Source organism: Crinia signifera, chromosome 19, assembly GCF_055691185.1.
Source record: "Crinia signifera chromosome 19, ASM5569118v1, whole genome shotgun sequence".
NCBI classification, from domain to species: domain Eukaryota; kingdom Metazoa; phylum Chordata; class Amphibia; order Anura; family Myobatrachidae; genus Crinia; species Crinia signifera.
In genome coordinates this window covers 4,348,777-4,361,085 of record NC_139226.1, presented here as the reverse complement: position 1 = coordinate 4,361,085, position 12,309 = coordinate 4,348,777, and the positions used below count along the sequence as shown (strand labels likewise).

Genomic DNA, 12,309 nt, shown 5'->3' with positions numbered 1-12,309 from the left:
AGATGCAGTTATATCCCCCTAGATAGATACAGTTATATCCCCCCTAGATACTAGATAGATACAGTTATATCCCCCTAGATACTAGATAGATACAGTTATATCCCCCCTAGATATTAGATAGATACAGTTATATCCCCCCTAGATAGATACAGTTATATCCCCCCTAGATAGGTGCAGTTATATCCCCCCTAGATAGATACAGTTATATCCCCCCTAGATACTAGATACAGTTATATCCCCCCTAGATAGATTGTTATATCCCCCCCTAGATAGATAGTTATATACCCTCTAGATAGGTGCAGTTATATCCCCCCTAGATAGATACAGTTATATTCCCCTTAGATAGATACAGTTATATTCCCGATAGATAGATAGATACATACATACATACATACATACAGTTATATCCCCCCTAGATAGATACAGATATATCCCCCCTAGATAGATACAGTTATGTCCCCCCTAGATAGATACAGATATATCCCCCCTAGATAGATACAGTTATATCCCCCCTAGATAGGTGCAGTTATATCCCCCCTAGATAGATACAGTTATATCCCCCCTAGATACTAGATACAGTTATATCCCCCCTAGATAGATTGTTATATCCCCCCCTAGATAGATAGTTATATACCCTCTAGATAGGTGCAGTTATATCCCCCCTAGATAGATACAGTTATATTCCCCTTAGATAGATAGAGTTATATTCCCGATAGATAGATAGATACATACATACATACATACATACATACAGTTATATCCCCCCTAGATAGATACAGATATATCCCCCCTAGATAGATACAGATATGTCCCCCCTAGATAGATACAGATATATCCCCCCTAGATAGATACAGTTATGTCCCCCCTAGATAGATACATGTATATCCCCCTAGATAGATACAGTTATATCCCCCTAGATAGATACAGTTATATCCCCCAGATAGATACAGTTATATTCCTCCCAGATAGATACAGTCCCCCCCTAGAGATATACAGTTATATTCCCCCTAGATAGATACAGTTATATCCCCTTTAGATAGATACAGTTATATTCCTCCTAGATAGAAAAGTTATATCCCCCTAGATAGATACAGTTATATCCCCCTAGATAGATGCAGTTATATCCCCCTAGATAAATACATCGTTATATCACCCCCTTGTTAGATACATCGTTATATCCCCCTTAGATAGATAATGTTATATCCCCCCTAGATAGATACATCGTTATATCCCCCTTAGATACTGTAGATACAGTTATATCACCCCCTTGTTAGATACATTGTTATATCACCCCCTTGTTAGATACATCGCTATATCCCCCTTAGATAGATAAGTTATACCCCCCCTAGATAGATACAATTATATCCCCCCTAGATACTAGATAGATACAGTTATATCCCCCTAGATACTAGATAGATACAGTTATATCCCCCCTAAATACTTGATAGATACGGTTATATCCCCCCTAGATAGATACAGTTATATCCCACTAGATAGATACAGTTATATCCCCCCTTGATAGATACAGTTATATCCCCCCCTAGATAGATAGTTATATTTCCCCTAGATAGATACAGTTATATCCCCCTAGATAGATACAGTTATAATATAACTGTATCTATCTAGGGGGATATAACTGTATCTATCTAGGGGGGATATAACTGTATCTATCTAGGGGGATATAACTGTTATATCCCCCTAGATAGATACAGTTATATCCCCCCTAGATAGATACAGTTATATCCCCCCTAGATAGATACAGTTATATCCCCCTAGATAGATACAGTTATATCCCTCTTTGATAGATACAGATATATCCCCCCCCTAGATAGATATAGTTATATCCCCCCTAGATAGATAGTTATATCCCCCCTAGATATATACAGTTATATCCCCCTAGATAGATACAGTTATATCCCCCTAGATAGATACAGTTATATCCCCCTAGATAGATACAGTTATATCCCCCCAGCTAGATACAGTTATATCCCCCCAGCTAGATACAGTTATATCCCCTAGATAGATACAGTTATATCCCCCTAGATAGATACAGTTATATCCCCCCTAGATAGATACAGTTATATCCCCCTAGATAGATACAGTTATATCCCCCTAGATAGATACAGTTATATCCCCCCAGCTAGATAGTTATATCCCCCCAGCTAGATACAGTTATATCCCCCTAGATAGATACAGTTATATCCCCCTAGATAGATACAGTTATATCCCCCTAGATAGATACAGTTATATCCCCCCAGCTAGATACAGTTATATCCCCCCAGCTAGATACAGTTATATCCCCCTAGATAGATACAGTTATATCCCCCTAGAAAGATACAGTTATATCCCCCCTAGATAGATACAGTTATATCCCCCTAGATAGATACAGTTATATCCCCCTAGATAGATACAGTTATATCCCCCCAGCTAGATAGTTATATCCCCCCAGCTAGGTACAGTTATATCCCCCCTAGATAGATACAGTTATATCCCCCTAGATAGATACAGTTATATCCCCCCTAGATAGATACAGTTATATCCCCCTAGATAGATTGATACTGTTATATCCCCCTAGATAGATACAGTTATATCCCCCCTAGATAGATACATCGTTATATCGCCCTGTAGGTGAAAACTGTTTCTATTGGACAATTATTTATATAATTCCTGCTGCATATTACAGTTGTATAATTATTATTTCCTGTAATATAGTGTTTTTTGTGTATTTTAGGCTGGAAACATCGCTAATATCAGCAGCTCGATGGTAAATCTCGTCCTTATCCTGCTGATGAGTCAGGTGTACACCTCCCTGGCAGAGAAGCTGACACGATGGGGTGAGTAGTACCCAGATAACACATGACTGGGGTGAGTAGTACCCAGATAGCACAGGACCGGGGTGAGTGGTACCCAGATAGCACAGGACCGGGGTGAGTGGTACCCAGATAACACAGGACCGGGGTGAGTGGTACCCAGATAACACAGGACCGGGGTGAGTGGTACCCAGATAGCACAGGACCGGGGTGAGTGGTACCCAGATAGCACAGGACCGGGGTGAGTGGTACCCAGATAACAGGACCGGGGTGAGTGGTACCCAGATAGCACAGGACCGGGGTGAGTGGTACCCAGATAACAGGACCGGGGTGAGTGGTACCCAGATGGTGCTTGGGATACCTCACTATGGCCCTTATTCTGATCGGTGCGGATATTCCCGCATTCTTACGGAGCGGTCCGCACGCCACGGTGTTCTGCCGCGTGCGGCCATCGTCCGTAGAAACGCCCACGTGTCCTCCGCATTCGGACGGACTCACTCTTTAAGAACAGGGCGTGTTTACGGACGACATACAAACCATGCGTGTGTGGGAGAAACACTCCGATTCTGCACGGTATTACAGAGTATTACAGAGTATGCACGGGAATACCGCATCCGAACGGGAGCCAAGCGGTGCTACCGCACGTAAGCGGAGTATTTACGCCAAACAACCCACTATTATGTATCTTCTGCAATACATCACATGACCCTCTTATTCAATTACCTATCCTCATAAAAAACAGCTTATTTTGAATTGGAATCAATTAGATGCCAATATATCCTTACAAGCATGCCTAAAGCTGGGTACACATATATACAATCGTCGGGCCGTTCTTCCAATCTGGGGGCAAACGGCCGTTCGATTGTATAGGTGTGTACGCTGTCCCAATTGCTGCTGTGCGACCGATAAACGGCCAAAAACGCTCTTGGCCGTCCACGGTCGGTCGGTCGAAGGTTCTTTGCTGCTTAATATTTCATCCGACAGGACGGCTCCATATCGGAACAAAAGTGAAGTGTGTACGCACCTTCGATCGATATGCTTGACAGTTTGACAAAGCACGGTGGTATGCTGCATTATGAGAGACCCTGTAACCCTTTGCCTGCTGTTTTAACTAATGTGTGTATAATGCCTCACTGCCCAACACTTTAGACGCATCACTTTAAGACATTAATCAATGTTGAAGTTTTAATAGTGTGAAGCTGGTGCCCTGAAAAGAGCTTCCAGCCCACTCTATTAAAACTTCAACATTGATTAATGTCTTAAAGGGATGCGTCTAAAGTGTTGAGCCACTGCTCAACATATATACATTATATACACATTAGTTAAAACAGCAGGCAAAGGGTTACAGGGTCTCTCATATACTTCTTCTTGCGATTGTTTGGACGGGAGTACATCGGACGTCGCAAGTAAAATTGTACATATGTGTACGCGCAGAACGGTCGTATGTTTTGGACGGCCGAACGTGTATTCGGTCGATCGAACGGTCGCAAGAAAAAGGAAATTGTACATATGTGTACCCAGCTTAACACATGCAATACACATTAACCCTTACAGCAATTTTAATGCCATGGTTTGTTTTTTTTGGTATTTTTATTTTTTTGTCATTGCATCACAGTGGCATTGACAGTGAAATTTATATAAATAAATTGCTTTACTTTACAACAATTGTGTGGTTTAATTAGTACATGTCGCATACACATGTGTATTGCTAGTATTAATATTCAGTCATGTCCATTGTTAGCAGGTTTAAAGTGTGTCAGAAGTACAGCATATGTGGGTGATTAGTAAGGTTTCCTTGAAGCAGCAATGGTTTCAATTAAAGCACTGACAAGCGTCCTATTAGTGATTAATGAGTAAAGGAGTCGATTTTATTGGGTTCAGGTGTTAATGCTTGTAGTCATTAGGCGGTCCGTTCGCCTCCCGCAGGAACGAGTGGTGTCCGCAAAGCAATAGTGGCCTTTTGGACACCGCACATTTCTTCCCTTTTTGTTCGCGTGCATTCGGAGTGCTATCCGAATGCACGCCCCCCAACATAAGTGTACTCCCCCGTGTCCGCCCATGTTTCCGCCCCGTTTTGCCCACTTTGAAACTACGCCCATGTGTCATTCCGCATGACGCCCATAATACGCCCATATTTCCCGAATGATTGCGGTGACCAGTTTTGTACGGGATTTGCCCGAACAGGTACGGAGTCAAGGCGTGGCACATGCGCGTGGCGTTCTCCACGCATGCGCAGACGCCGTAAAGACGCGATCCGAAAGTATGCGGGAAAGTACGCGTCAATCAGAATAAGGGCCTATGATTTGATGATCCCATGTAAATCCTGCGGTGCTGTGGGGGGCAGGAGGTCCGGGCTGTGAGTGCAGCATTGTGCAGGGCGGGCAGTCCACAGTGTCCAGGAAGCGTTGAGCTGACAGCGGCGACAGAAGTGCGTGAAAAAAATGTCAAAAATAGGCCTGCCGCTGATTGGAGAGCTCTCTCTCTCTCAGCTAATCAGCGGCAGGCCTATCGTCCCACTGCCCCCCCTTCTTATAGGTGTGTGCCAGCAGTGCTTCACCACTGGCACACACCCTTGGATCGGACCAACCCATCGTGGCACCCGCGATATGTCTCTGATGGGTCTGACCCGATGAGCACTGACCGCGCATCGGGTCGGCTGGGGTCTCAAACACATCCGGTTTGGCCCAATTTATCGGCCCTTTAGTCGGAATTGGACAAAATCAGCCCAAATCAGTTAAGTGTATGGGCGACTTTACACTGCAGTTTAGTTTCAGTTTGAACACACCCCACCCAAATGTAACTCTTTCTGCACATGTTACATCTGCACCACCTGCAGTGCAGCATGGGTTTATCCATTTACAAACAAAATGTGCCCTGCAATCAGGTCTGAATTAGGCCCAATAGGTCAAACAATATAATAGCATTTGTCTAGATCAGCAGTTCCCAAGCCCAGGAGTTCACATTTCCCAGGTCACCTAGCAGGTGCACAGGTGTACTCATTACTCACTGACACATTTCCCAGGTCACCCGGCAGGTGCACATGTGTACTCATTACTCACTGACACATTTCCCATGTCACCCGGCAGGTGCACAGGTGTACTCATTACTCACTGACACATTTCCCAGGTCACCCAGCAGGTGCACAGGTGTACTCATTACTCACTGACACATTTCCCAGGTCACCCGGCAGGTGCACATGTGTACTCATTACTCACTGACACATTTCCCAGGTCACCCGGCAGGTGCACAGGTGTACTCATTACTCATTGACACATTTCCCAGGTCACCCAGCAGGTGCACAGGTGCACTCATTACTCACTGACACATGTCCCAGGTCACCCGGCAGGTGCACAGGTGTAGTCATTACTCACTGACACATTTCCCAGGGGACCCAGCAGATGCACAGGTGTAGTCATTACTCACTCAGACATTTCCCAGGTCTCCCAGCAGGTGCACAGGTGTACTCATTACTCACTGACACATTTTCCAGGTGACCAGGCAGGTGCACAGGTGTACTCATTACACACTGACACATTTCCCAGCTCACCCGGCAGGTGCACATGTGTAGTCATTACTCACTGACACATTTCCCAGGTCACCCAGCGTGTGCACAGGTGTACTCATTACTCACTGACACATTTCCCAGGTCACCCGGAAGGTGCACAGGTGTACTCATTACACACTGACACATTTCCAAGGTCACCCAGCAGGTGCACAGGTGTACTCATTACTCACTGACACATTTCCCAGGTCACCCAGCAAGTGCACAGGTGTAGTCATTACTCACTGACACATTTCCCAGGTCACCCGACAGGTGCACAGGTGCACTCATTACTCACAGACACATTTCCCAGGTCACCCAGCAGGTGCACAGGTGTACTCATTACTCACTGACGCATTTCCCAGATCACCCAGCAGGTGCACAGGTGCACTCATTACTCACAGACACATTTCCCAGGTCACCCAGCAGGTGCACAGGTGTAGTCATTACTCACTGACACATTTCCCAGGTCACCCAGCAGGTGCACAGGTGTAGTCATTACTCACTGACACATTTCCCAGGTCACCCGGCAGGTGCACAGGTGTACTCATTACTCACTGACACTTGTCCCAGGTCACCCGCAGGTGTGCAGGTGTACTCATTGCTCACTGACACATTTTCCAGGTCACCAGGCAGGTGCACAGGTGTACTCCTTACTCACAGACACATTTCCCAGGTCACCCAACAGGTGCACAGGTGTACTAATTACTCACTGTCACATTTCCCAGGACACCCAGCAGGAGCACCGGTGTACTCATTACTCACTGTCACATTTCCCAGGACACCCAGCAGGTGCACAGGTGTACTAATTACTCACTACTCACTGTCACATTTCCCAGGACACCCAGCAGGTGCACCGGTGTACTCATTACTCACTGTCACATTTCCCAGGTCACCCGGCAGGTGCACAGGTGTAGTCATTACTCAATGACACATTTCCCAGGTCTCCCAGCAGGTGCACAGGTGTACTCATTACTCACTGTCACATTTCCCAGGACACCCAGCAGGAGCACAGGTGTACTCATTACTCACTGACACATTTCCCAGGTCAGTTTGGGAACCTCTGCTCTTGATGACTGTCATTGATCTACTATTGGTCTCACTTAGCTGATCATAACTTTGCAAGGTTTACAGTGTATGCTTGGACTTGTAGTTCACCATGGGCAATTGACCAACCTCTGTTGAAAAAGGGAATCAGCAAAACATGGGACATGATTGTGTATTACGCATGACGTGTGTGTGTGACATGTAACACCCAGCTGGTGAGAACACTGTGACATTCCGGCATCACTGCGGAGATTGTATCCGTCAGTCTAGCTAGCTCAGTGTGTAGTAGATTACCCATGTAATGAGCTGGTACTGGGGATATCCTCCCAGGCTGTGGGCAGTGGTAGAACGCTGAGTATGCTGATAATAAAGTTATTGGATAATATCAGAGACCCAGAATAATGGAGGTAACCCACCCAGAGAATACTGTCAGTTTATTTATTATTATTATCCACAGCAGACACTGAGGTGTATTCCCGCAGGGACCTGTGACTCACAGCAGACACTGAGGTGTATTCCCGCAGGGACCTGTGGCGTCACAGCAGACACTGAGGTGTATTCCCGCAGGGACCTGTGGCGTCACAGCAGACACTGAGGTGTATTCCCGCAGGGACCTGTGGGCGGCGTCACAGCAGACACTGAGGTGTATTCCCGCAGGGACCTGTGACGTCACAGCAGACACTACTGAGGTGTATTCCCGCAGGGACCTGTGGCGTCACAGCAGACACTGAGGTGTATTCCCGCAGGGACCTGTGGCGTCACAGCAGACACTGAGGTGTATTCCCGCAGGGACCTGAGGATTGTCCGGGTTGTGGGTCCTGGTTTGCTTTCCCAGTCACACTACTCTGCGATCTCAGCCTTTGTATAGGGTCAATATAGCAGAGGACATGTGCAGGTCACACACCTGGGGCACAGATGCTGGGGATTCCCATGGTCCGCCAGTGAGTCACCAACAGGGACACGTACAGAAATGACACCAAACACTAGTATATATATATATGCTTACCCCTAATTCTCTTTCAGTAAAAAAAGAAAATAAAACAAATTTATTGCTTTGCAGATGACACCCTGATCGGATGAAATCGTCCCAAAATCGCATAGTGTATGGGGGCCTTAACACTGTAACAGTTAATAGAATAATTATATATCCAAGGCCTTTGTGATAAACCCTCAAGGAAATCAGATAAAACAATTGCTTCAGAGAAACATGAACTAACCATTATGCTAAAGTGGTTTGTAGGTAGAAAATCCCTCTAATAACTGCGCTCTGCTATGCTGGTCACTAGTCCCAGAGCGCTGTTCCTGGGTGGCCATGCCGGTCACTAGTCTTAGAACGCTGGTACTGGATGGCCATGCCGGTCACTAGTCTAAGAATGCTGGTACTGGATGGCCATGCCGGTCACTAGTCCTAGAGCACTGGTCCTCCTGGATGGCCATGCCGGTCACTAGTCTAGGAATGCTGGTCCTGGATGGCCATGCAGGTCACTAGTCCCAGAGCGCTGTTCCTGGGTGGCCATGCCGGTCACTAGTCATAGAACGCTGGTCCTGGATGGCCATGCAGGTCACTATTCTAGGAATGCTGGTCCTGGATGGCCATGCCGGTCACTAGTCATAGAACGCTGGTCCTGGATGGCCATGCCGGTCACTAGTCTAGGAATGCTGGTCCTGGATGGCCATGCCGGTCACTAGTCCTAGAGCACTGGTCCTCCTGGATGGCCATGCCGGTCACTAGTCATAGAACGCTGGTCCTGGATGGCCATGCCAGTCACAAGTCTAGGAATGCTGGTCCTGGATGGCCATGCCGGTCACTAGTCCTAGAGCACTGGTCCTCCTGGATGGCCATGCCGGTCACTAGTCTAGGAATACTGGTCCTGGATGGCCATGCCGGTCACTAGTCTAGGAATGCTGGTCCTGGATGGCCATGCAGGTCACTAGTCTAGGAATGCTGGTCCTGGATGGCCATGCCGGTCACTAGTCTTAGAACGCTGGTCCTGGATGGCCATGCCGGTCACTAGTCTAGGAATGCTGGTCCTGGATGGCCATGCAGGTCACTAGTCTAGGAATGCTGGTCCTGGATGGCCATGCCGGTCACTAGTCTAGGAATGCTGGTCCTGGATGGCAATTCCGGTCACTAGTCTAGGTATGCTGGTCCTGGATGGCCATGCAGGTCACTAGTCTAGGAATGCTGGTCCTGGATGGCCATGCAGGTCACTAGTCTAGGAATGCTGGTCCTGGATGGCCATGCCGGTAACTAGTATAGGAATGCTGGTCCTGGATGGTCGCCATGTGTAATATCCACTTCTCCTGTCTTACAGAGATGCATCGTACTCAGTCCTTACACGAAGACGCCTTCACCTTCAAGGTTTTCATCTTCCAGTTTGTCAATTTCTACTCCTCTCCATTCTATGTGGCCTTCTTCAAAGGCAGGTGAGAGGGGTCTGCATGTGTGCACGGGACGGGGTCTCGTCACCTCAGGAACCGCTCTGCTAATGAGCAATGTTCTCTGATGTACCTCATGTGTATTGGTGGCTTGTGCTCCGTCTGATAGAACAGACCCTGTGAGGGGTATGGGGGTTACTAAGCTGGGGGGCCAATCACTCGTTATCTACAAATGACGGAAATTAGCTGAGTGACATTTAGATATTTGTCTACAGATAAACATAGCTAATTACTAAATATCTGCCTTTGCGCTCCAGGTTTGTGGGATATCCCGGACAGTACGGCAAACTCATGGGCATGAGAAATGAGGATGTGAGTATTACCCCTGTTATGTATTCTCATTGGTCCTTCATACCTCTTTGCTATTGGGCCGTCATCCCTCTGTGCTATTGGTCCGCCATCTCTGTGCTATTGGTCCGTCATTCCTCTGTGCTATTGGTCCACCATCCCTCTGCGCTATTGGTCCGTCATCCCTCTTTGCTATTGGTCCGTCATCCCTCTGTGCTATTGGTCCGTCGTCTCTCTGTACTATTGGTCCGCCATCTCTGTGCTATTGGTCCGTCATTCCTCTGTGCTATTGGTCCACCATCCCTCTGCGCTATTGGTCCGTCATCCCTCTGTGCTATTGGTCCATCGTCTCTCTGTGCTATTGGTCCGCCATCCCTCTGTGCTATTGGTCCATCGTCTCTCTGTGCTATTGGTCTGCCATCCCTCTGTGCTATTGGTCCGTCGTCTCTCTGTGCTATTGGTCCATCATCCGTCTGTGCTATTGGTCCACCATCCCTCTGAGCTATTGGTCCATCGTCTCTCTGTGCTATTGGTCTGCCGTCCCTCTGTGCTATTGGTCCATCATCCCTCTGTGCTATTGGTCCACCATCCCTCTGTGCTATTGGTCTATCATCCCTCTGTGCTATTGGTCCGCCATCTCTGTGCTATTGGTCCATCATCTCTCTGTGCTATTGGTCCGCCATCTCTGTGCTATTGGTCCATCGTCTCTCTCTGTGCAATGGGTCCATCATCCCTCTGTGATATTGGTCCCCCATCTCTCTGTGCTGTTGGTGGATGGAGCGATGTGTTGTACTCTGCGCAAAACTATACATACAGTATGCCGATAAAACACACTATACTACTTGTAGTGTTTTAAATAGTATCAATTTTATTTTAAAATAAAAATATAGCAGTTCAAAATCACTATAAACAATTTAACTAATACCGGTATACACACTGGGGGATGGTTTGACAATACAGGACAAACATACATATAACATCAATCTTCAAGCACCGGGGTCCAGTACCTCCTTTTATAAAAGTGATATGTGCAAATGTCCTTTTAGGGGTAATTACTTTTCCCTTTTTAAGGTAGGTTTTTATCTTAAGTCCTTATTGTGCACGAAATTCAAACTGTATCCATAAAGGTGGTTGCTTACCAGGATGGCTGAGGGTCTGCCGGCAGACTTCCCAGAGGGACTTTGTGGTAACTTGCACAGGTCCAATGATGCTGACGAAGCCTTTGTAGGTGAAACTAGTCGATGTATCTGGAACAGTTTGGATCCCATTGGACCTGTGCAAGTTACCACAAAGTCCCTCTGGGAAGTCTGCCGGCAGACCCTCAGCCATCCTGGTAAGCAACCACCTTTATGGATACAGTTTGAATTTCGTGCACAATAAGGACTTAAGATAAAAACCTACCTTAAAAAGGGAAAAGTAATTACCCCTAAAAGGACATTTGCACATATCACTTTTATAAAAGGAGGTACTGGACCCCGGTGCTTGAAGATTGATGTTATATGTATGTTTGTCCTGTATTGTCAAACCATCCCCCAGTGTGTATACCGGTATTAGTTAAATTGTTTATATTGATTTTGGAACTGCTAAATTTTTATTTTAAAATAATATTGATACTATTTAAAACACTACAAGTAGTATAGTGTGTTTTATCGGCATATGTATAGTTTTGCGCAGAGTACAACACATCGCTCCATCCACTGACCCCTATACAAGGTATTAGTAGTATACCTCTACTCAGCAGCAACCACACATATCGGTGGTAGCGCAGACCTCTACCCCCCATTTTTTCCATCTCTGTGCTGTTGGTCTGTCATCTCTCTGTGCTATTGGACCGCCATCCCTCTGTGCTATTGGTCCGTCGTCTCTCTGTGCTATTGGTCCGCCATCTCTGTGCTATTGGTCCATCATCCCTCTGTGCTATTGGTCCACCATCCCTCTGTGCTATTGGTCCATCATCTCTCTGTGCTATTGGTCCGCCATCCCTCTGTGTTATTGGTCTGTCATCTCTCTGTGCTATTGGTCCACCATCCCTCTGCGCTATTGGTCCGCCATCCCTCTGTGCTATTGGTCCATCGTCTCTCTGTGCTATTGGTCTGCCATCCCTCTGTGCTATTGGTCCATCATCCCTCTGTGCTATTGGTCCACCATCCCTCTGTGCTATTGGTCGATCATCCCTCTGTGCTA

General features: G+C 46.7%; 1 protein-coding gene across 4 annotated transcripts in view; it reads left to right on the top strand.

Moving 5' to 3' along the window:
* LOC146041960 (anoctamin-7-like) overlaps positions 1-12,309 on the top strand; it is a 65,652-nt gene that overhangs the window by 34,265 nt on the left and 19,078 nt on the right. For all 4 annotated transcript variants that reach the window (XM_083161840.1, XM_083161837.1, XM_083161839.1 and 1 more), the window contains exons 15-17: positions 2,732-2,834; positions 9,714-9,825; positions 10,095-10,149. In XM_083161840.1, the coding sequence (XP_083017966.1) occupies positions 2,732-2,834; positions 9,714-9,825; positions 10,095-10,149 (270 nt within the window). The remainder of the gene's footprint in view (positions 1-2,731; positions 2,835-9,713; positions 9,826-10,094; positions 10,150-12,309) is intronic.